This window comes from Garra rufa, chromosome 7 (assembly GCF_049309525.1).
Source record: "Garra rufa chromosome 7, GarRuf1.0, whole genome shotgun sequence".
NCBI classification, from domain to species: Eukaryota; Metazoa; Chordata; class Actinopteri; order Cypriniformes; family Cyprinidae; genus Garra; species Garra rufa.
This window is the reverse complement of record NC_133367.1, coordinates 20326696-20353507: the sequence shown is the minus strand read 5'-3', so window position 1 is coordinate 20353507 and position 26812 is coordinate 20326696. Positions and strand designations below refer to the sequence as shown.

Sequence of the window (26812 nt, the reverse complement as noted above, 5' to 3'; positions counted from 1 at the left end):
TTTAAGTACTGAAAGTTTCATCATGTATTGTTTTGAGTATGTTACAATAGTATTAGATATGAAAATGCCCTGTTTGTTGAATAATATTATACTTTAAAGTTCAGGTAGACGATTCAATGGCACATTTAAGAAGGAAAAAAGAAATGAAAGTTTACCCAGTGAAGAAAACAGCTTAGTCATTTTATTATCTATGAAAACGTTTTCAGCACCGCTTTGATTTATTAATTTAACATTTTGGCATAATGTCAATTTGTACACTTTCAGAGTGATCTATACTTGATTTTGTATCATGTATTTGGCTTTTCCACTGTGAAATTTTATTGAAAATTCGAAAATGAGAACTTTTAGTCTATTCATTGTTCACGTGAAAATGTGACAGGTTTTCACAGATGCGACAAACTAAAGAACTACTAAAATAAATAAAAACAATAATTTAAACAAACTGGACAATGAAAAAAAGACAATCTGTGTTAAGTTTACCTGATAAACTTCTTCCCTCCTAACCTGAACGTAATAACCTGCACAAATCATATCTAAAAACATCTTTCACTCTTTATACAGATACCCATAATCCTTTTTAGACACATAGAATTCAATGCGATGAATCTGGGTTTTATAAATCGGATGGTATACATTCTAAAATCTTATTTCTGCCCTACAGCTCACTGCCAGCTCAAACGATACGATAATATGCATTTTATACATTTAATTTTCCGTTTTCCCTTGCAGATCCATATTTACAGGGGGAGTTTGTGGCTGCGTTTGCCCTGAGGCAGGTAAAGTGTGTGTTTGTGTGTGTGCTGTGTTTTCCTCTTAGGAGAATTACCACAGAAGTGTTTCTGTGTGTGTCGAGTCGTCCAGAATCGGAATCGCTATTCAAAGCGTTCGTAATGTCTTGTCTGCCTGACACGGGGCACCATGTCCTTTAACAACCTAAAGGAGAAAGAGAAAGAAAGTAAAGTATAAATCTGCTCTTTTTCATATTGGAGGACAAAAATGGCTTATAGGGCTCATATCATTCCTAACTCTTAAGACTACTTTGGAACACAAATTATACTATTTTTGATGTAATCCAAAAAATAAAAATAATGATTTTGCACACAGTTGCATCGTGGTACTCTTGTGAACACCTGTTAAAGACACGGAAGAGAAGAAATTGAAAATAAATTTGTTTTCTTTGCACACAAAAAGTATTCTCATAGCTTTGTAATAGATAAAGTAACGCTTTAAAACTAACTTTAAAAGTCAGAGCCGTGGCCTAGTAATTAGTGAATACTGTATGTGCAAATTTAAAAAAATATACTTAATTTCATGTAGACAACTGGATGGTTAGTTTGTCTATCAAATAAAAAATTAATACTTGAGAGATGTTTCATTGTCTATAAAAACATAATTTAAACACTTTTTCAATTCACTGGATTAAGTTTTAAATAGAACTTAACCTAATAAAAACAATGTGTTTGTTATTTGAAATAAAATAAACACTAACTAAAAAACAAACAAAAAACAGTTTCATACAAGGTGTGTGAAGTGCTTGAAGTTGACGTTTTGAAATTTAAAGGCTTGGAAAAACCTTGAAAATAGCAATGTTCCTGAAGTGGTACTTGAAAAGTGCTTGAATTATCGAAAGACAAGTGAAAAAGCATAATAGGACCCCTTTAATGTACTAAAATAACAGAAACTAAAGCTGAGATATAAATATTCTAAAAACTATATAGACCTATTTTTAATAAACAGCAACTAGTACAAATGATAAAAATTCAGTATGAAATTGTAGCTAATATTACATTAAAAGTGGTTAATACATAAAAATACAAACACTAAAAGAATATAATTGATACTAAAATAATACTGTCAATGTAATAATCTTACATAAAAGTAAAATTATTTTGACATAATGTCAATTTGTGTTCTATCAGAGTGATCTATACTTAATTTTCTACCCTGTTTAGCTTTTCTATTCTGAAATGTTATTGAAAGCTCCATTAAACCTTAAAAACGAGTAATTAATGCATATGTGGCAATGTACGTTGAAATATGGTTTGAAATGTTTGAATTCTGTTGAAATTTGTTAAAACAGATTTATTTGAATTGCATCCAAAATTTCCATCCATTTAAATAACACAGTTTAACGTAAACGAATAAAAATCATGGCATAGCTGTTTGCATCTATTATGATTTTATAATCTTATTTTAAAATGCATTAACTTCAACTTGCTTAGAGCATAAATCTAATAACTGTAAAAACAATGCAATTTGTTCAGTTCAAAAACATGTTTAAAATATGAAAGCAACGTTCAATAATTAAAATGTTTATTATAATAATTTAAAACACATTGTTACTGTTATTACAGAAAGCTTATGTATTCTTACATCTTAAATCTTATATATTATTACAGAAATGTAGTTAGTTAGTGTATGATGGATAAATATGCATTAAATTAAGTTTATGAGTAGTGCTGGGCATCCAAAATAAAAGCTTTAAGTACATAATGTATGTGTGTGTACTGTGTATATTTATTATGTGTATAAATACACATGCATGTTTATATTTTAGAAAAACGTTTATATACTAAATATATTTCTATATTTATAAATTATTCATAAATATAATTTATAAAATATTTATAACTATTAATTATATGAATGTAAATATATATATATATATATACATGTAAAGATTTTCAAAATATATACTGTTTGTGTGTGTCTTTATATATACACAATAAATATACAAAGCACACGTATATAAACAAAACTTTTATTCTGGATGCGATTAATTGCAATTAATCGTTTGAACAGCACTATTTATTAGGCTTCAATGTTTTTACTTTACAAGTTAGAATAACTATAAATAGACGACTGCATTTCTTGGCAAAGTATGACACAATGACAAGGCTGAACTCAGCATGTGCAGCTCTGGACTTCCTAACCTCTGAAGGACGAGAGCTGTCACTTCAAACTAAACGACCTCTGCTTACTGCAAACACTGTGTGCTTTCGGGGAAGAGACACAGCCGGTGCACGTTTACAGCTTATAGATTTACATTTCAGCTTCAGTTCTGTCAACAAGTCATTCGGCGTTTGATTTATCAGTGGGAAATCTTCCAGATGACGATGAGCTTTGCATACAGTTCCCTAATATTTGTATTACAGTATGTGCATGTCCCGTGTCTATTACAATGAGTCAAACACTAATTACAATCTCTAGGCGAGTGATATTATAGTAATTGCTTGAAATTATATCAGGGAACGTCTTGTTCTATTTAAACAACAATACACTACTTAATTAGCGTGTCCTTTTCAGAGGCTTTAGCTAAAGCCTACAGGATATTTACAGTTGCACCAAAGACAAACAGTCACACTTGAAATTCCTCTAGAGTATACGACAATTATTTAACAGCTTTGTTTTCATTTGACTTTTAGGTAAGTTTTAGACATTTTGTACTTAATTTTTATTATCTATGCAGTTTTTTTCTTAAGTTTTAAGTCTTGGTTTATATATTTTTAGTTATTTTAGAAACATTAAAGTAATTACTTTGTTTACTTATTGCGCATTTATTTTTTTCAGATTCGAATTTGGACTCTTACTTCACTCCGTAGGCGAGAATGATCAGTCCGATCAGAACCCCGATTGTCCCATCCAGGTACCAAACCTCAGGTTCGTGTTTGAACACCTCAGCGCTGATGAGGATGGAGAATCCCATGACGGCGCCGACTAGAGAGTTGAAACCTGCAAATGAGTAATTGCGTAAATGTAAAAAAAACAAGGGAAAGAGCAGCGTGAACATTCTGCTAACTTTCTACTTTTGTGTTCCACAGAAATAAGTCATACAGGTTTGGAACGACATGGGGATAATTAAAATTATGGCAACAAACTTTTTTTTTCAGGTAAACTTTTTACATTTTTGGAGCTGAACTTTATTTTTCAAAAACATTACTTTTTTTTCTTTATTTTTTTGTTTATTTTTCGCTACATTTAAAAAAAACTTTTTAGCTAAACTAACTAATTAAACATGAAACCTGAAGAAAGTTAAATTACTTAAACTTTTTAAATTAAACTTGCTAAATAAACATAAGACTTAAAAATATAGCTGCAAGCAGCAATTACGGGGCCAAGCACTAGGCTAGGGAAGCATCAGAACAAGTGCAGGAATGAGTAATTGAAGCCATTTTAAGGTGATTTTAGTCAAAATGGGTGAAAAACAACCACTAGTAATACAATATAATCGGTTATCACTTTTGACCACAAGGTTGGTCATGGTCATGGTCTCGATGGTATATACAAAGTTTTGTAATGGTACACCAATGCATTTGTAAAATATAGTGTTTCTATTATAATACTCTTTTGAAGTCAATGGCAATTTCATGTTTTGTTCAATTATAGCGCCACCAAGAGGCACAATCCCACCAAACTTTTGTGTGTCCTTGGAGTGTGCCCATACATATGTGTTAATGAAAATATCTAATTTTGTTTTGGAGTTAGAATTTTTTTTATATGAGAAGAGAAAAAATGACTGATGTTCGCATTTTTTTTGCCACTTACTATCAAAATTTTGGCAATTGGGCAGCAGCATGTAGCCGGCACACTAGGTTTCCGAATTTCCTACACTGGTTTTGTGTCGATGGGATTAACGGTTTCTGAGATATTGGCAAATGTTTTTAAGAACTATAATGCAACATGCACAAACCTGGCATGTTTGTTATTGCTGGACTCGGCAAGGATTCAGGAGTCAAAAAAGGTGACTCCCGTGAAAATAAGTCAACCACACCCAAAGTTATAAGCATGTGAAAATTTGATTTTACCACTAGGTGGCGCTGGCTCGAAACTTCCCAGGGTCCTTCAGGGCATTGTGCTGATGACCCATACTGAGTTGTGTAATGATACATCAATGCGTTCATAAAATATAGCATTTTACTACAAAATTCAAAATGGCCGAAATGGGATGCACCGACATGATGCACCAAATTTAAGGAGCCCAGTTTTGTGAATTTTGGCAAAACCATTGAGAAGTTATGAGCAAAAATAGCCATTTTTTAATATCTCCTGACCACTAGGTGGCGGAGATATAGCCTCGCATCCATTTTTGCTTACTTTTACATAGAATTTGTTTGTGCATTGTTCGACGAATCAACTTGAATTCCATAACCTTTTGTCAGCATGATCTGAGCCAATTTTGGTGAAAATGTGACAAACCGTCTAGGACGAGTTCGAAAAAGTAAGTTTTACAAACAATTAAAAATAGAAAAAAAATTAAACCTTATGATTTTTCAATTTTGGACTTCATTCGACTCGGCATGATCCAAGGATTCAGAGAAAGAATGAATTCTAACGGATATAATAGGTGCCTGGCCCCTAAATATATATTTTTAGTTGAACTTACAGATTAAACATCAGACTTCAAAAAGTTTCTTTTTAGCTCAACTTTTTAACATTTTTAGCTAAACTTACTAAACGTGAGACATTAAAAATATACTTACTAAATAAAGAAGGCATCATAAATGTTCTTTTTTTTTAACTAAGCGAGACATCAAAAAATACAGGTGCATCTCCTTAAATTAGAATGTCGTGGATAAGTTCATTTGTTTCAGTAATTCAACTCAAAATTTTGAAACTTGTGTATTAAATAAATTCAATGCACACAGACTGAAGTAGTTTAAGTCTTCGGTTCTTTTAATTGTGATGATTTGGCTTACATTTAACAAAAACCCACCAATTCACTATCTCAACGAATTAGAATATACCTATCAACTAATCAACTCAAAACACCTGCAAAGGTTTCCTGAGCCTTCAAAATGGTCTCTCGGTTTGGTTCACTAGGCCACACAATCATGGGGAAAACTGCTGATCTGACAGTTGTCCAGAAGATGATCATTGACACCCTTCACAAGGAAGGTAAGCCACAAACATTCATTGCCAAAGAAGCTGGCTGTTCACAGAGTGCTGCATCCAAGCATGTTAACAGTTGAGTGGAAGGAAAAAGACGCACAACCAACTGAGAGAACCACAGCTTTGAGAGGCTTGTCAACAAAATCGATTCAAGAATTTGGGTGAACTTCACAAGGAATGGACTGAGGCTGGGGTCAAGGCATCAAGAGCCATCACACACAGACATGTCAAGGAATTTGGCTACAGTTGTCGTATTCCTCTTGTTAAGCCACTCCTGAACTACAGGAGGAGAAGAAGAAAGGGACTGTTGCCCAGTGGTCCAAAGTCCTCTTTTCAGATGAGAGCAAGTTTTGTATTTCATTTGGAAACCAAGGTCCTGGAGTCTGGAGGAAGGGTGGAGAAGCTCATAGCTTGAAGTCCAGTGTTAAGTTTCCACAGTCTGTGATGATTTGAGGTGCAATGTCATCTGCTGATGTTGGTCCACTGTGTTTTTTGAAAACCAAGTCGCTGCACCCGCTTACGAAGAAATTTTAGAGCACTTAATGCTTCCTTCTGCTGACCAGCTTTTTAAAGATGCTGATTTCATTTTCCAGCAGGATATGGCACCTGCCCGCACTGCCAAAAGCACCAAAAATTGGTTAAATGACCATGGTGTTGGTGTGCTTGACTGGCCAGCAAACTCACCAGACCTGAACCTCATAGAGAATCTATGGGGTGTTGTCAAAAGGAAATGAGAGACCAAAAAATGCAGATGAGCTGAAAGCCACTGTCAAAGAAACCTGGGCTTCCAAACCACCTCAGCAATTGACAGTGTTAGAATAACCTTACTAAATAAAGAAGGCATCAAAAATGTACTTTTTAGCTAATCATTTGAACCTTTTTAGGTAAGCTTACTAAACATGAGACATCAAAAATATATGTTTTAGTTAGACTGAAGTTACTAAATAAAGAAGGCATCATAAATGTGTTTTTTAGCTAAACATTTTAACATTTTTAGCTAAACTCACTAAACTAGACATCAGAAAATTTGTATCTTTTTTAACTAAAATTACTCATTCAACAAGGCATCAAACATCATTTTTAGCTGAACTTACTAAATAAGCACAGGACATCAAACTCTTTTAGCTACACTTATACTTTAAGCGAAACACGAGAAACCAAAGAAGTTTTATTCTTGAAAAATTTTAGCTAAACATACTAGTTAAACGAGACACAAAAAAAATTAATTTTTAGCTAAACTTACAAATTAAACATGAAACTTGAAAAAAATGTATTTTTTAGGTGAAATTTGTAACTTTTTTTAACTAAACTGACTAAAACAAACTCTTTATTAGCAAAACTTACTACATATACATCGTCAAAAAATACAGTAGCTGACAATTTTCAAAAAAAAATTCAGCTAAACTTACTAATTGAAAATGAAACATCAAAAAATGTCCCTAATTAGCTCATCTTTTTAACTTTTTACACTAAACTCTAATTAAACGTGACATAAATGTTTCTTTATCTTTACTGATTGTAAATCTTTGTGTTTTGAGATGATCAGTAGCAGTAGATGTTTGGACAGCTGGTGAGTTTCACACATGGTTTAGCTCGCGTGTGATTGGTTCATTCACGATGGGTGTGTGTTTGTGCTAATGGAGCACTGGGTGTACACAGATAAGTGCTGGTTGACATTAGCAATGTATGTGACAGATACTCCTAAATTCCAGTTAAACATGCAAAATACTTTGCAGTGTTTGCTTTATTTAAGGTTTAAGTGTGTACATTTAACTGTGTCAATAATGAGTACGGTACATTTAACAAGTACATTTTTGTTTTCTACATTGAAATCTCATGTTTAGTTCTACTTGCTGTTCCTTTGTAATTTTCACTTAGAAATTAATCAATTGCTTAGCTAAACTTTAACTTTTTTAGCTAAATGTACTAATTAAACATGAGACTTTTGAATTAGTTAAACATTCTTTTTTGTAACTATACTTACTACACTGTAAAAAGTTTTCACCAATTTCAACTTAAAAACTTAAGTTAAATTTAATTTAAGTTAAATCAACTTAAGTAATTTAAACTCACAAGTTAAATCAACTCATTTTTATTGTAACAAGTTAAAATGACTTGTAGATGTAAGCTGATTTAACTTAAAATGTTAAGGCAGCTTGAACTTAGGTTTTTAAGTTGAATCTGGTGAAAACTTTTTAAAGTGTAATTAAACAAGACATTTAAACTATCTTTTTAGCTAAACTTACTAATTAAGCATGTTCATTTGCTCAACTTTAACTATGTAGCTAAACTTATTTAACATGAGATATCAAAATATGTGTATTTTTAATCAAACCTAAAACATACTAATTAAACAAAAACGCTTTTAGCTGAACATTTTAACTTTAACTAAATGTATTAATTAAACACAAGACTTGGATAAAATATAAATTTAGCTTAACTTTTTAAACTTTTAATTTAGTTACACTTTCTTTTTTAATTATCCTTACTAATTAATCTAAGAAATAAAATAAATTCTAATTAGTAAGCTAAACTTACTAATTAAACATAAAATGCTCTTTATTAGCTCACATTTAAAAAAAAATTATTAGAAATTTACTAATTAAACTAATATCCAAGTTTTTTTATCTAAGCACTAATGAGACTTGGATAAAAGCAAATATTCTTAACTTTTTAATTCAATACACTTTCTTTTTTTTTAATTAAACAAAAAAAATTCTAGATAAACCTTATAAGCTTTTTAGCTAAACTTACTACATAAACTTTAATTTTCTTAATTAAACTTACTGAACAGGAAATATAATCAAATCTAACTTAAACTTAATGATTAAACTAAACTTAACTGAAAAAGGCAACAACATTACTAATTAAAAAAAGTAGTTTAACTTTTTAGCTAAACTTACTAAATATAAGACATCAAAAATGTATTTACATATTTAACTTACTGATCATCAAAAATGTTCTTTGAGCTAAATTTTTTAACATTTTAGCTAAACGTACTAATTAAACATGATTTAATAAACAAATTTCATATTTAATTCTGCTTGCCGTTTAGTTTTTGTGTTTGTTTTGTTTAGTTTCACTCAGAAAACTACTTAGCTAACCTTTTAACTTTTTTAGTTTAATGAACTAATTAAATATGAGACCAGGAAAAAAACTTTGAACTTTTTAATTAGTTTAACTTTCTTTTTTTTAACTAAACTTACTAATTAAACATAGGAAATATATATATATTTAGCTCAACTTCTTAGCTAAACATAAAAACATGTTTTCACTTAACATCAAATCATCAAAATTGTTATTTTTGGCTAAACTTTTTCATAAATTTCATATTCAATTCTACTTGCCGTTCCTTTGTAATTATATGAAACAAATTTAACTCAGAAATTGCTTGTAAATTTCACAAGTATTTTACTTACACCAATTTATTTATTAATTTCCAGTTTGATTAAGATTACAAAAATCGCAAGTTTGGTCAGTTGGAAAAGTATTAGCACACCTCTTCTCAATAAGCCACACGATTTAATTATAACCATGTGTGTGTGTGTGTGCGTGCGTCCATCTGTGCGTATTTGTCTATATATGTCTGTCTCTGTGCCCTCCATCTGCTCATCTGTTGCATTTTCTTTTTCAGTATTTTGAAGTTTCTTTTAAATTAACAAATGAAGACGCCATAAGGCCTCCTTAAAAGTAGCCTCTAATAATTTTGAGTTATATTTTAAGTCATTTGAAGTCATAAAAACAATTTGTTGTCCTTTTTACAGCTTGAAACGGTTCGGAAAGACAGTGGGTGCATTTATTTTTGCAACAAACTTAGCATCTGTAATGTTAAAGTTTTGTTATTTTAGGGATTTGATGGAATTGATTCGATCAAGCCAAATATAGTTCACGTGTGAAATCCTGCTCCTTCCAGCTGGTCGCAAGTTAGAAAGGGAGGCGCAAAGGTGAAATAAGACCAGACACGTTGCCATGGCACTGTGAATAATAAATCAGGCTGGCCATCACCACGGTAACCCGGTGGGTTTCCGGGGAAACGTACCGTCGGTGATGAGGGCCCTGCTGGTGAGGACTTTCCCCAGCATGAACTTAAAGACGGACAGAATGGCGCACACCACCCCACTGATAACTGAGACGCTGTACAGGAAGTCATCCTGGAGAAACAGAAAGAGAGATGTTATTAGCATGATGAGATGTTCATAATGACTCATGTTCATAATGACAATTCAACAGCAACTCATACTGATGTAACATACTGTACAGGAAATCGAGAGAATGTTTAGAATAGAATAACAAACTCTCCAAAGCATTTCAAATAGTAGTATGCAACACTGTTGTCACACAACTTCATTACTGTGTATGTTTAATATAGTAATTTTGTTTTCAGTTTTGTGTAAAACATCAATTTTGATCAAATGACTGTTATAAATGTTATATTCTAAATAACACACTATCATACTATTCTTACTATTTCTGCAGTACATAGTATGTACTCTGCACTTGCTGATAATAATGTAGCGTACAACTGTTTCAAGTGTTTTCTGCTGCATAAATGCAGTATATACTGTGCGGTATGCAGTACGTAGTATTTTAGTGGAATGGAATACTAGCGTACTATTTAATCATTTGAAACAGTACACAGTATGCGACAGTAAACATTTCCAACTTTAGCATAACAAATTGTTCTCAACATTATTTTATGCATACAGAAAATTGCACTCTCTACATGCTGAAGTAAACATGCAAGGGATTGACAATGTAGCATACAACTGTTTTGATTTGTATTGCTTAAATACAGTATATATGATCTAGTATGCAGTACATAGTATGTTAGCAGAATGGAATACCAGCATATTACCAAATTCTTTGTTTTTCAAGTGTGAAAAAAGTGCAAAAATCTGCATATTTCACACTTGTTGAAGTAAGCATACAAGGTAGTGAGGTTTATTGACAATGTAGCATACTACATTTTGAAGCGTTTCTCACTGCTGAAATACAGTATATGTGATCTAGTATGCAGTTCATACTAAGTTAGCGGAATGGAATAGCAGCATAATACTAAATTATTTATTTTTCAAGTGTGAAACTGTACGCAGTATGCATACTAAATTGTCACATGATCTCATTAAGTGTATATTTTCAAGTATTAATACAAAAATTTGCCTACTTCACACTTGTTCAAGTAAGCATACAAGATGGTGAGGTTTATTGACAATGTAGCATACTACTGTTTAAAGTTTACTGCTGCATAAATGCAGTATATACTGTAAAGTATGCAGTACGTGGTATGCATGGAATGGAATACTAACGTACTATTTATTCGTTTGAAAAAGTACATATGCGACAGTAAACATTTCCAAATTTAGCATAACAAATTGTTCTCACATTATTTTACGCATACAGAAAACTGCACTCTCTACTTGCTGAAGTAAACATGCAAGGGATTGACAATGTTTAAAGTGTTTCATACTGCTTAAAACAGTATATATGATCTAGTATGCAGTGCATACTAAGTTAGCGGAATGGAATAGCAGCATAATACTAAATTATTTATTTTTTCAAGTGTGAAACTATACGCAGTATGCATACTAAATTGTCACATGATCTCATTAAGTGTATATTTTCAAGTATTAATACAAAAATTTGCCTACTTCACACTTGTTCAAGTAAGCATACAAGATGGTGAGGTTTATTGACAATGTAGCATACTACTGTTTAAAGTTTACTGCTGCATAAATGCAGTATATACTGTAAAGTATGCAGTACGTGGTATGCATGGAATGGAATACTAACGTACTATTTATTCGTTTGAAAAAGTACATATGCGACAGTAAACATTTCCAAATTTAGCATAACAAATTGTTCTCACATTATTTTACGCATACAGAAAACTGCACTCTCTACTTGCTGAAGTAAACATGCAAGGGATTGACAATGTTTAAAGTGTTTCATACTGCTTAAAACAGTATATATGATCTAGTATGCAGTGCATAGTATGTTAGCGGAATGGAATACCAGTATAATACTAAATTCTTTCTTTGTTTTTCAAGTGTGAAACTGTACGCAGTATGTGACTAAACATTTCTAACTGTAGCATACTAAATTGTCACATGATCTTAAGTGTATATTTCCAAGTACAAATGCAAAAATTTGCCTACTTCACACTTGTTGAAGTAAGCATGCAAGGTAGTGAGGTTTATTGACAATGTAGCATACTACTGTTTGAAGTCAAACAAAGACTCAACAAGACAAACCCAAATGTTTACTTGTGAATGCACCACAAGCCATATTGCACTACTTGTTTCTTTAATTTCAATACCTCTTTTGCACAATATCTTGCACAATATTGTATAGCATCATGTAAAGTACTTGTACAGTCTGTCTCAAGTTATTTGTATAGTCAGCTACTTATAGTATATGTATAGTCAGATTACCGTTTCAGTAAGTTAGCTATGTATAGGACTAAACAATTGATCTTATGTCTAGTGTTGTATGTTATATTTGTTTATTTATGTAGCACCGTGGTCCTGCGAGACACAACATTTCGTTCCACTGTATGTCCACACATGTGCACTGTATGTCTACACTTGACTTGAAGAGTTTCTCACTGGTGAAATACAGTATATATGATCTAGTATGCAGTGCATAGTATATTAGCAGAATGGAATACCAGCGTATTACTAAATTCTTTGTTTTTCAAGTGTGAAACAGTACGCAGTATGCAACAGTAATAATTTCTAACTAGCATACTAAATTGTCACATTATCTCATTAAGTGTATATTTCCAAGTATAAATGCAAAAATATGCATATTTCACACTTAAAGTAAGCATACAAGGTGGTGAGGTTTATTGACAATGTAGCGTACTACTGTTTAAAGTGTTTCTCCTGGCTTATATACAGTATATATGATCTAGTATGCAGTGCATAGTATGTTGGCGGAATAGACTTCACACTTGAAGTAAACACACAAGGTGGTGAGGTTTATTGACAATGTAGCATACTACTGTTTAAAGTGTTTACTGCTGCATGAATACAGTATACTGTCTAGTATGCAGTACACGGTATGTTAGTGGAATGGAATATTACCTGCTTAAAAAGCTGCTATTAGCATGTTTACAGGTATCCCATGCATACAAAAAATTGCATGCTGCACACTTGCAGAACTAAACATGCGCAGTAATGGGGGGTTTTGACAATAATGTAGCATACCACTGTTTAAAATGTCTTGCTGCATGATGCATACTTTTTGATTATATACTGTGCAGTATGTGCTTAGCTGATATTTTAAATGCTCTGGTCTATGTTCAGAAATGCTTGTATACTGTTTCTTATTTAAAAACAGTATGCAACAGTAATTATTTAGAACAGTAGCATACTACATTATCACGTGACACAAAATGCATACTTCACACTTGCTGAGGTAAACATGTGCAGTAATAGTTTTTTTGACAATGTAGTATACTACTGTTTGAAATGTCTACTATTGTATACTGCACACTTGCTGAAGTAAACATGCAAAGTAATGAGGTCTTTTGATGATAATGTAGTATACTATTGTTTTAAATGTTGCTGCATAATACAAAGTTTTTCAGTGTACACTATATACTGTTCAGTATGCAGTAAATAATATGCTAGTTTCCAAACAAGCCCAAATTTAGGTAATGCACACATGTAAATAATTATAGTATGCATACTGCAAATCTAATACGAGAAGTACCTATGGACGTGTTAAAAAGAAGCGCAGAGGTGAAAGAGACAATGACAAGATGCAAAAAAAGATGAATAGAGTTGCGAGTTGCCTTCTCAGCCCAAACAGAATCATTAAAATTGCACGCTGGCCTTGCAGATGTGAAAAAAATGCAACGCTGCAAGGTTCCCACCATCAAACATAACGTCCAACACAAACACACACACAAACGGTCAGTCAATGCATCATCTGTTCCCTCCACATTAAACGCTATGATGGATCTTCTGGCGAGAAAAGCTCATCAATATTGATGTCAGGCAGGTGAAGAAAGCAGAAAACAATGAGGTTTGTGTTTCGCGGACAGTGTCGAACAACTCTAACCCTCCCTGAAGTGTTAAAAACAACCTCATGCCCTCACATTCATCACGAACGCTGTCTGCCTGCCCACAAACATCCCACAATGTCTCTCTCGGAAACATCTCTGATCATCCATCTCCTCTTGGCAAGGAATCAGACAGGGACTTGGTAGCCGTTGCGCTATCATAATTTTTTACGGTTGTATGTCTTGTATAATTGTAGTTTCGACCACAGGACCATGAAATTGCGGAAACATCATTATTTAGGGCTGTATGTTTGTGTCATTTAGTCACTTACTTGACTGGTTTTGTTTTAATCTTGCAGGTTTACGACAGGAAGTGCAAACGGCGCAGATGGGGCTATTACAGGTATTCAGAGGATGATTGTCGTATTGATTTTATGGCACCTGAAAACCAGTCGATCTTTCTCAGAAACGGACACATGGGATTGCAAAGGGGGGCAGTCCATTTCAAATACCTTGTTCAGAACAGCCTATTAACATTTCATTAGAGAACGAAAGAGCATGAGAGAGAGAGAGCGAGTACGTGAGAAAAAAAATAAGAGAGAGAAAAGAAGGGGGGAAGTGTTTCTGACATCAGCAGCAGATGAAGGGAGGGAGAAATATTGGATCTATTTTTAGGCGGCGCTTGTATGCGCCAAAACCCAGCTTTACACGCTGAGACAGGAACAGGAATCCTCCAGAGAGAAGCCAGAGTCCTGATTAAAACATCAGCAGAGACTCTCTCTCTCTCTCTCTGTCTCCTCCTTTTCTTCTGTGTCTCTTATCTGGTTATCGTCTTCTCTGTTACACGCTGATTTTGTTTGCTACGCTCTTACAAATAAAGGTTCCGGAAGGTTTACAGTCTAACGCCTTTTGAGAAATATGACATGATAGAACTATTTTAGTTTGTCGTAGTAGAACCTCCGAAGCTCGCACGAGTTTCTGAGTGAGAACCTTTTTATTTTCCATTTTGTCATAATGGGACCTTTTTTAGTTCTTGTTATGTCTTTATAAAAACTTTTAATTATTATATCATTGTAGAAATGTATTTCATATGCCATTGTAGAAACTTTTTTAGTTCTTAGGTCATCATAGAATGTTTTTTTTAGTTTTCGTTATGTCATTGTAAAATCATGTCATTGTTTTTTCATTTTAATTTTAGCTTTTGTTAGTCATCGTAGAAAACGTTATTTAGTTTTCGTTATGTCATAGAATTCGTTTTTAGTTTTTACATTATCATACAATGTTCTTTTAGTTTTTGTCATCGTAGAACATTTTTTTCGTTCTTTGGTCATCGTAGTACGTTTTTTTGTTTTCAGTATGTCATTGTAGAAACTTTTTTAGTTTTTAGGTCATCGTAGATCATTTTTTAGTTTTTATGTCATCGTAGAATTTTTGTTTTCTTTCGTTGGCCATCGTAGAACGTTTTTTTAGTTTTCGTTATGTCATTGTAGAAAGTTTTAGTTGTTTGGTCATCGTAGAACATTTTTTTAGTTGTCGTAATGTCATTATAGAAATTTTTTTAGTCTTTAGGTCGTCGTAGACTGTTTTTTAGTTTTCGTTATGTCATTGTAGAAAGTTTTAGTTCTTTGTTCATCGTAGAACGTTTTTTAGTTTTCATTATGTCATTTTAGAAACTTTTTTAGTTTTTAGGTCATCGTAGAACTTTTTTTGTTTTCGTAATGTCATTATAGAAACTTTTTTAGTTTCTAGGTCATCGTAGACTGTTTTTTAGTTTTCGTTATGTCATTGTAGAAAGTTTTAGTTCTTTGTTCATCGTAGAACATTTTTTTTTGTTTTGTTTTTTTGACGCGGAGCGGTGTTTCTGATATCAGTGAGCGAGGAGTGGAGCGGGAGCAGGAAATTGTGAACCCGGAGCGGAGCTGAAGCGGAGTGATTATTAAATGCAAGGAGCGCGGAGGGGAAATTGTTGCCGCTCCGCTCCGCTCACATACTCTGCGCCGCATAGAGAATTCCAGCCACGTAGTAAAGTAAATTTTCTATATTATTATCTATTCTTTATATATTTGTCCATTATTCGTTTACTTTACCACTGCGACTTTGCATGTTCCGGTTTTGCGCAGCAGAGCTGCCTACCCTGCTCTCTATTTTTGTTTGAAATGCCTTTGTTCTGAGATGGTGATAATAAACTTTAAATCTAACATTGTGATATATTGATGTTTGTTTTATATCTGTGGAGTGTATTGTAGACTAGTCAAGTGTTGATTTGATATATAGGTTAAATTGAGTAAACTCACTGTGGACCGCTTGGATATCAATGTCACTTAAAAAACTAAAACTTACATTTAAAAAAACAAACAAAACAACTTCAAACATTTCTCTAAATTATTCTGATAAAAAAACGAAACGAAAAAATATAAACTTTCTATTAAATACAAATCTGGTCTATTTTAATGGCTGTAACAGTATAAGCTGAAAAAAGGACGGGCTTCAGGTCAGACTCGGGCCCAAAATTTTGATAAGCTGTCGGACAAGGGCCGGGCTACAGCCTGTGCGTCTCGGGCCAGGGCCGGGCTAGGGCTTAGGTTTAAGGCCCGTGCAGGGCTCTAATGTCATTGTAGAAACTTCTTTAGTTTTTAGGTCATCGTAGAACATTTTGTAGTTTTCGTTATGTCATTGTAGAAACACTTCCTATAATTGCTGACCAGCTTTTTGCATGTCTCCACTGGTATTTTTGCCCATTCATCTTTAGCGATGACCTCCAACTCTTTCAGGTTGGAGGGTCTTCATGCCATCACCCTGATCTTTAGCTCCCTCCACAGATTCTCAATTGGCTTTAAGTCAGGACTCTGGCTGGGCCACTGCAAAACATTAATGTTTTTGTCTGCTAACCATTTCTTCACCACTTTTGCTGTGTGTTTTGGGTCATTGTTGTGCTGAAATGTCCACTGGTGCCCAAGGCCAAGTTTGTCTGCAGACTGCCTGATGTTGTTGTTGAGAATTTTGATGTATTGCTTCTTTTTCATGGTGCCGTTTACTGTGATTAGGTTCCCTGGTCCACCGGCTGAAAAACACCCCCAAAACATTAGGTTCCACCACCATGTTTGACAGTGGGGATGGTGTTCTTAGGGTTGAAGGCTTCTCCTTTTTTACACCAAATGAAGGCTACATCATTGTGGCCAAACAATTAATTTTTTGTTTCATCTGACCATAAAACAGAAGACCAGAAGTCTTCTTCTTTGTCCAGATGAGCATTTGCAAAGGCCAAGCGGGCTTTTGTGTGCCTTATCTGGAGAAGTGGTGTCCTCCTTGGTCTGCGTCTGTGGAACCCAGCGGTGTGCAGTGTCTGTGGACTGTCTGCTTTGAGATGTTGCCATCAGCAGAGTTCAGATTCATCAAGATGGCTTTGGTGGTGATCCTTGGATTCTTTTTTTTACCTCTCTCACTATCCTCCTGGCTAGCACAGGTGTCACTTTTGGCTTCCGACCACGTCCTCTGAGATTTTTCACAGTGCAGTATTTTTTTATAATACTTTACACTGTAGTCACTGGAACTTCAAAACATTTAGATATGGTCTTACAGCCCTTTCCTGACTTGTGATCAGCCACAATGCACAGCCGCAGGTCCTCAGTGAGCTTAGCCATGACTGTCCACAAACCAACAGCAGAGAGCTTCTGTTTTTCAGCTGTTGAGTTGATTAAAACAGCTGTTCCCAATGAATCAGGGTAATTAGGATGCTTTAGAATAGCTTGGACTATTTGGAATGGTATAGAACTTTGGATTTTCCCATAGACTGTGACAGTTTGCAAAGGGTATGAATAATTTTGGACATGCCACTTTTTTGTTCAAATGTAAATAAAAGCTGAGAAATATTTTTTTTCCACAATGATGCCTCTTGTACATCATCTTATTTTCTTTTGGGAGAAGCTTATGTCATTTCCGGTCAAAAAAAAACTTGCTGGTTGAATAAAAGTAAGTAAGTCAGAATTTGCCAGGGGTATGAATAATTTCGGGCTTGACTGTATGTCATGGTAGAGAGTTTTTTAGTTTTAAGGTTATTATAAAATGATTTTTAGATTTTGTTATGTCATCGTAGAAACGTTATACATTTCAGGTCATCATAAACCTTTTTTCAGCTCTTGTTATGTCATTAGAGATACCTTTTAGCTGTTATATCATTGTAGAAACTTAATTCTTATGTTATGTTACCTTTTTTGAGTTTTCATTATGTCATCATAGAATCTTTTTCATCTCTCATGTCATCGTAGAACCTTTTTTAGTTCTCATTACACCATCATAGCATCTTTTTCAGTTCTTATTATGCAAAAAGTTCTTATTGTCATCAAAGACATCTTTTTTAGTTAAATTTTTTCATAATAATAGCACTAGTTCTTTTAGAGCGTCTATGTACTGATGTCTCTAGAACTCATTTGTGACCCTGGATCACAAAACCAGTCAAAAGGCAATTTTCTCAATATTCAGATTTTTTTTAACCCTCAGATTCCAGATCTCAGCCAAATATTGTCCTAACAAACCATGCATCAATGGAAAGCTTATTATTGAGCTTTGTATAAATCTCAATTTTAAAGAAATTGAGCCTTACGACTAGTTTTATGGTCCAGGGTCACATTTGTAAAACTAGTAGTAATACTTGTGCACAGAGTTCATAATCTGCTTGCTTTGTTTGGTTCTTGATTAAAAAGAAGGTTTTTTCCTTTCCTTTTCAGGAATGTACAGTAGCAGTGGAGTCTTTACACCACAGAGGCAGTACCAGACCAAGGCTCTCGGTGTCTCATTTCATCACAGGAAGACGGACGGAGAGCTAGATTGAGAGAGAGAGTGAGTGATAGTGGAGGGGTAACTGGTTTAGGGAAACTATTTCCCCTCTTCATGTTGCCTGGCAACAGTGATATCAGACTATTCTAATCTGGTCCGTGACTTCACACCTCGTCTCCGTCGTGTTCATTCAGCTTTACACTTCTGCTGTTTAGCAGGCGCCGTTAGTTCCAGCAGAGGGAAAACTCACACAACCGACGACATGAAAAGATGAAGTGTTGTGATTGCGTATGGTGGCCTTCACCTGAGAGACTCTTTTGAATGGAGTTTACAGTCAGTAAAAAGCAAGCCGGGAAATAAGGTATGAGAGTATGAATGCGTAGAGCAAATAAACACAGAAGTATATTTAGAAAATGACAGAATCGAATCCGCTTGGAAAACAGAATAACAGTTGCGACAATCAATCAGTGAATCAGTCAGCTAATCCAATGAATTAATGAATTAATGTGTGAATGAATGAAGAAGTAAATCAATCAACCAGTCAACCAATTGTGTGAATGAATCAGTGAGTGAGTAACCGTAAACAATCAACCACTACAATGAATAAATCAGTGAGTGAATGAACGAACAAATTAATTAACCACTGGAACAACTAATCCAATGAATTAATCACTTGGTGATTAAACAAACAAACAATCAATCAACCAAACAATTGAACTGATCTATTCGTTTTTAAATGAATAAAGTAATGAATGAATCAACCACTACAATGAATAAATCAGTGAGTGAGTGAATGAACTGATTCACTGATTTATTCATTGTAGTGGTTAATTAATTCATTTGTTTGTTTGTTTAATGACTAACTGATTCATTCACTGAATTGGTTCATTTGTTGTTCCTGTGGTTGATTAATTTGTTGGTTAAATCCTTCAGCAATTTATTAATTCAACCACAATTCAGTGAATTAATCAGTTAGTGATTAAACTAACAAACAAATGAATCAATCACTACAATGAATAAATTAATGAGTGAGTGAATGAACAAATAAATCAATCAATCACTGAACGGCTGAGCAAACAAAAGAATCAGCCACTGAAAGAACCAATCGACCAATCCAATGAATGAATCATTTAGTGACAGACGAACGAATGAATCAACCACAGGAACAACTAATGAACCAATTCACTATTCATTCAATCACTAAATTAAATAAATCATGAGTGAGTGAGTGAGTGAATGAACAAACAAATTAATTAATAAATTACTGACTAGCTGAATGAACAAAAGAATAAGCCACTGAAAGAACTAACCAATCCAATAAATGAATCAGTTAGTGATAAACATACAAATGAATCAAACACTGGAACAATTAATCAATCAATCAGTGAGTGAATGAAAAAACAAATGAATGAATCAGCCACTTAAACAAACAATCAACCAATCAGTTGACTAAATCAGTGAGTGATTAAATTAATGAATGAATCGACACAGGAACAATCATTCAACCAATCCGAGCAGTGATTTATTTGCTTGTTCAACCAATTAATTGATTTGTTTGTTCAATGAGTGAATGAACAAACAAATGAATCAACCACTGAAATAATTATTCAGCCGATGCACTGAACAGATCAATGAGTCAGTGAATGAACAAATGAATCACCCAACCAAATCAGTTGTTTTCTTACCACTTCTGGTTCCAGCTTTGTGGCGAGATCATGGATCGCTTTCACCAGGATAGTGATGGCTGACAAGATGAACACGACCCCGAGGATGACACAAGCTCTGAAAAACACACACACCGGTACGTTGAGAAAACCACAACATCAATCCAACTGCTTTATTGAGTTCACGGTCTAATTCCCCTCCTGTGTCTGAGTCAGTTAATAAAACATGACTTCTGAAGCTTCTGCTCGCTTTAGTACCCCGTTCTTATTAGGCCTGTCAAGCCCTGTGTTTCTAAATGAAGGCGACAAGGGCTGTAGTTGTCTAATTAAGCCTGGTTAATAGGCGAGAGCATCTGTTCCACTATTTACTCTGCCGCAGGGGTAGCTGGGTAAAATCTGGTGAAGTTTTAGGGCCACTCTGCTCTGTTTTTCACACGCGGATCGTAATGGGCTTTGCGAGCTCAGTTCGTTAATTCTGTGTTTTGGTTAGTGATTAATTAATCAAACCAAACAAACACACCCAGCTAGATCTCGAGAGATCAAATTAAGATGAAATTAAGACATGCAGATTAATTTAATCTAGTTTATCTCATAAAATCAGGCCAAGGAGGAACCCCACTGATGCTGGAGAGATGTTTGTGTAGATGTTTGAATTTGGTAGTCGACTAAATTTTATATTTTTTAAAGAATGCTGGTAAAAAAAATGGTAGTTGCTTGATTGCCTAAGTCAAAGGAACTCCCTAGCAACCCCTTAGAACACCTAAACATTGTTCTACCAACCACTTAGAACTATTTTGTAACCACCCAAACATCTAGCAACTACTCAGAGTACTTTAGTAACCCCATATCAATCATCTTAGCATTGCCCTAGCAACCACATCCTAGTAACTGCAGGAAACTTCCTAGCAACCACTTAAAACACACTAACAACCACCTAGGAACGCTCTACCAACAATTTAGAACCCTTTAGTAACCACCCAAACACCTAGCAACTGTTCAAGAGTACTTTAGTAACCCCATAGCAATTGCCTTAAACCCCCTAGTTTATCCAAGCAAATACACCCTAGTTGTTGTATAGCAACTCCCTAGCAACCCCCTAGAACACCTCAACATTGTTCTAGTAACTATTCAGAACACACTAACCACCTAGCAACACTCTAGCAACTAGTCTGAGTACTTTAGTAACCCCATAGCAATTGCCTTAGCATTGACCTAGCAACCACATCCTGGTAACTGCACAGAAACTTCCTAGCAACACTTTAGCAACCACTTAGAACACTTTAGTAACCACATGTAAACTCCCTAAGAATCATTCAGGGCAACCTAGCAAATGCTTAGCAATGCCATAGAAACCACATGGAACAGCTCATTGCTAACAGGACACACTAACAGCTCCTTAGCCTTTTAGCAACAGCCTACTGTAGCAATGCCCTAGAAACCACTCAAAACATAATAGCATCACCCTACCAACCACCTACTGTAGCAATACCCTAGAAACCACTCAAAACATTATAGCATCACCCTAGGAACCACTCAGAAGACCCTAGCAATAACCTACTGTAGCAAGTTCCTAGAAACCACTCAGAACATAAAAGAAATACCCTAGCGAACACTCAGAACACCCTAACAACCACCTACTGTAGTAATGCCCTAAACAACCATGCACAATGGACTGACATCTACCTAGCAATGACTTAGAACACCTTAGCAACGACCTACTGTAGCAATGCCCTAGAAACCACTCGGAACATAATAACATTACCCTAGCAACCACAAACTGTACCAATGCCCTGCTAACCATGCGGAACCCACTAACATCTACCTAAGAACGCCCTAGCAACCACTTAGGACCCCTTAGCAACAACTTACTGTGGCAATGCCCTAGAAACAACTCGGAACATAATAGCATCACCCTAGCAACCACTTAGAACGCCCTAGCAATCACCTACTGTAACAATGCCCTACAAACCATGCAAAACACACTAACATCTACCTGAAAACACTCTAGCAATCTGTCAGAACACCTTAGCAACGACCTACTGTAGCAATGCTCTAGAAACTACTCGGAAGATAATAACATCACCCTAGCAAACACTCAGAACACCCTAGCAACCACACACTGTACCAATGCCCGACAAACCATGCACAACACACTAAAATCTACCTATCAATGCCCTAGCAACCACTCAGAACATCTTAGCAATGACCTACTGTTGCAATGCCTTAGAAACTATTCAGAAAATAATGACATCACCTTAGCAACCAGTCAGAACATGTATTGTAACGATGCCCTACAAACCACACACAATGCACTACCATCTACCTAATGAAAGCAACCAGTCAGAACACCTTAGCAACAATCTACTGTAGCAATGCCCTAGAAACCACTTGGAACATAATAGAATCACCTTAGCAGCAATTCAGGACACCCAAGCAAACATCTACTGCAGCAATGCTCTACAAACCATTCACAACACACTAACATCTACCCAGCAACACCCTAGCAACCATTCAGAACACCTTAGCACAGACCTACTGTAGCAATGCCCTAGAAACTACTCTGGAAATAATAACATCATCCTAGTACCCATTTAGAACATCCTAGCAACCACATACTGCACCAATGCCCTATGAACCATGCAGAACACACTAACATCTACCTAGTAATGCCCTAGCAATCAGTCAGAACACCTTAGCAACAACCTACTGTAGCAATGCCCTGGAAACCATACAGGACATAATACCATCACCCTAGCAACCACTTACTGTACCAATGTCCTACTAACCATGCAGAATGCACTAACTTCTACCTGAGAACACCCTAGTAACTAGTCAGAACACCCTAGCAACCACCTACTGTAGCAATGCCCTAGAAACTACTCAGAAAATTATAACATCTCCCTAGCAACCACTCAGAACACCCTAGCAACCACACACTGTACCAATGCCCTACAAACCATGCAGAACGCACTTACATCTACCTAGCAATGCCCTAACAACCAGTCAGAACACCTTAGCAACAACATGCTGTAGCAATGCCCTAGAAACCATGCAGGACATAATACTATCACCCTAGCAACCACCAACTGTACCAATGTCCTACTAACCATACAGAACACACTAACATCTACCTGAGAATGCCCTAACAACTAGTTATAACACCCTAGCAACTGCCTACTGTAGCAATGCCCTGCAAACCATGCGCAATGCACTAACATCTACCTAGCAATGCCCTAGCAACCACCAACTGTACCAATGTCCTACTAACCATGCAGAACGCACTAACTTCTACCTGAGAAAGCCCTAGCAACTAATCAGAACACTCTAGCAACCACCTACTACACCAATTTCCTACAAACCATGCACAACACACTAACATCTACCTAGCAATGCCCTAGCAACCACTCAGAATATCTCAGCAATGACCTACTGTTGCAATGCCTTAGAAACTACTCAGAAAATAATAACATCACCCTAGCAACCAGTTAGAACATCCTAGCAACCACGCACTGTAACAATGCCCTACAAACAATGCAACGCACTAACATCTACCTGACAACACCTTAGCAACCACCTACTGTAGCAATGCCCTACAAACCATGCACAACCTAGCAACCAGTCAGAACATCTTAGTAACCATATAACCACTCTATAACTCAGCACAAACTGACAACCACTTAGCAAAATCCCGCATAGCATTGCACTGGTTTTTACACTCAAATTTTCTTTTAAAACTGCTGTCTCAAGTCATTATTCTCATACAGTTTGACTGTTTATGAATCTGCAGTCCAGCAGATATGTCATCTCACTAATGCAGCCTAGGTTATGATGTAATCTGTCTCCACAGCGATCCGCATCCCAGCAGATTCCCCCAGAGACCCGCACGGATCCATTACATGTGTGTGTCTGTACTGTACTGTCTAGTCGGCTGGTGCGTACACACTTCTGCCTTTGTCCTCTGTCCTCTTTCTCTGCTTCCTCTTCTTTCTTTCCTTTCACAAAGCCCTCCCGCCCTTTTGCCATCTCTATTCTGTCCTTCAGCCGATAAGGGATGGCGAACACAGAGAGAGACTGTCAAAGGACCCTCTTTAGACATGAAACCCAGAGCGGGGCCACTTCCTGTGGGAGCGAAGAGCCTGTCTGCCTGGCCTCTATCCATCAAAGCTGGTGGTCTTTAGGAAACGTTAACCTGCTTTAACCTGCTGAGGTAAATAATGCTAATTTTCTCTTAAAGATACAGTGCATCGAAAAAAACGATTATTTTAATGGTTGGATAATTAGTTGCGTGTTTAATTTGACCACAAAACGCCCACTGATGTTGTCCTTCAGCTGAGGAACATGTCAAAATCTCTACATCATTACCTTGAAAGATCAGTCTGACCTTCTGCTCTCCTTGTTGCCCAGAAACGACATCTAATTGGCTACTGGCACTACCCAGAATCCCCGCAGAGCACAAACCACATTGCGTTTAATGGAGGAAGGATCACATGTACTTACATGTATTCTCTGTGTGCTGAATGGACGGCCGCTGCGTTACTGTATCGCCAAATCACGATTATAGAGGACAGGACGTCCAGAGTGGCGTCAAACTGCAAACGAATGAAAAACAACGATGAAGCAAAGCATTACAGCATTAAAGAGTATTAAGTAATGACCAGTTAATTATTATATGAAGTATTTTTACTTCTTACTTACAGCAAACCCAAATGCTGATGCACTGTGTCGCATTATAGAAACAGCTGCAAAAGAAATGAGGAAACGTTAGTTTGAATGAAAGTTATTTATTTAAAATGCTTAAATTTTTTTAATAAAAAAAATGTAATAAATACATGTATTTTCCCGTAAAAAAACAAAACAGTTAATTAGTTGGACAAACTGAAAAAATAAAAAAATAAATTGTATTTAAAAAAAGAACAAATAAATACATGAGATTTCAGCTTAAAATGCTTTGTTTTTATTTTATTTAAAATAAATGAATAAATATCTTTAAAACACATTTAAATAAACACATTTAAAAGCACATAAAAATGTATTTAAAATAACAATTAAAAAATACATAAGAAATTAATACTTAAGATGCTTTAATTGTTTTTGTTTTAAATAAATACATACATTTAACCATAAAAAAACAAAGACAAATTAGTAAGTAATCTTCAAAACATATTTGCATATTTAATTAAACACATTTAAAAACACAAACACGTAAAAATATTTTTTATAAAAAATGTTAAATGTAATGTAAAGTGTTTCGTTTTCCAAATATTGTTTTAAATAAATAATAAATAAATAAATAAAATAGCTAATTAGTTGGACACACTTTAAATGTTTAAAAATATTTGTTTTTAAATATTGTCTAAACCAAACAAACAAACTTTAAATATGAAGTGTTTATTAATATTTTACATAAATAAATATGTTTTAGAATTAAAAGTCATTTAGCTTTTTTTAAAATAAATAAATAACATACAAAATAAAATAAAAATATTTAAAAATAACAAATAAATGCATACAAATTGAGTTCATATATTGGAAAAACTTTAAATATATCAAAATATTGTTTTAAATAAATTAATATTTAAATGAATATTTAAAAAAAAGCTCATTAGTTGGACAAATGTTAAATGTGCCATGTTTAATAGTTAAAATATTGTTTATTTAAACAGTCAAACAAATACAGGCAAACTTTAAATATAAAGTTTTTAAAATATTTTATTTTAAATAAATAAATAATCTAAAAAAATTATATTAAAAAAAAACAAATAAATAAATACATAAAAGTTTAGAAAAACTTTACATGTAAAGTGTTTACTTTTTTTAAATATTGTTTTAAATAAATCATTTTAAAAGATAGCTCAATAGTTGGACAAACTTTAAATGTGACATGTTTCATTTTTTAATATTGTTATTTTATTTATAAATATTTAAATATTTATGCAGTATTTAAACACCCAAAGAAATACAGGCAAACTTTGAATATAAAGTGTTTATTAAATATTTTTACATAAATAAAGATGTTTTACAATTAAAAGGCCATTAGCTAAATTTTTTAATATTTTATTTAAAAAAATAATATTATAAATCGTACATTTAAAATCTGTTCATTTTTAAAATATTTTTTAATATATATTTTCATAAATAAATAAAACAATAGGTTTAAATAAACATTGAAAAATACAAACACATTTAAATAAACAAATAAATATATATAAAAATAGTTTGTACGTTCAAAAGTGTTTAGTTATATTGTTTTAAATAAATATATAAATAGCTCATTAGTTGGATAAACTTTAAATGTGACGTTAAATTAATTAAATATTATTTACTTAAATACAGTCAAACTTCGAAAATGAAGTGTTAAAATATTTTATTTTACATAAATACGTTTTACAAATAAAAAACAATTATTTAATGTTTTTTATTTAAAATAAATAAATAATATTATAAACTGTACAATTAAAATGTGTTTTAGTTCATTTTT

General features: G+C 34.2%; 1 protein-coding gene across 1 annotated transcript; it reads right to left on the bottom strand.

The window, feature by feature from the left end:
- On the bottom strand, positions 1–25083 carry tmem163b (transmembrane protein 163b; the record flags this gene model as incomplete). The annotated part of the gene is made up of 6 exons (XM_073844910.1): positions 1–933; positions 3591–3732; positions 9929–10040; positions 20356–20452; positions 24832–24923; positions 25030–25083. Coding segments are annotated over 6 exons (558 nt in total), but the record flags the coding sequence as incomplete, so codon positions are not given.
- Positions 25084–26812: the final 1729 nt, after the last annotated feature.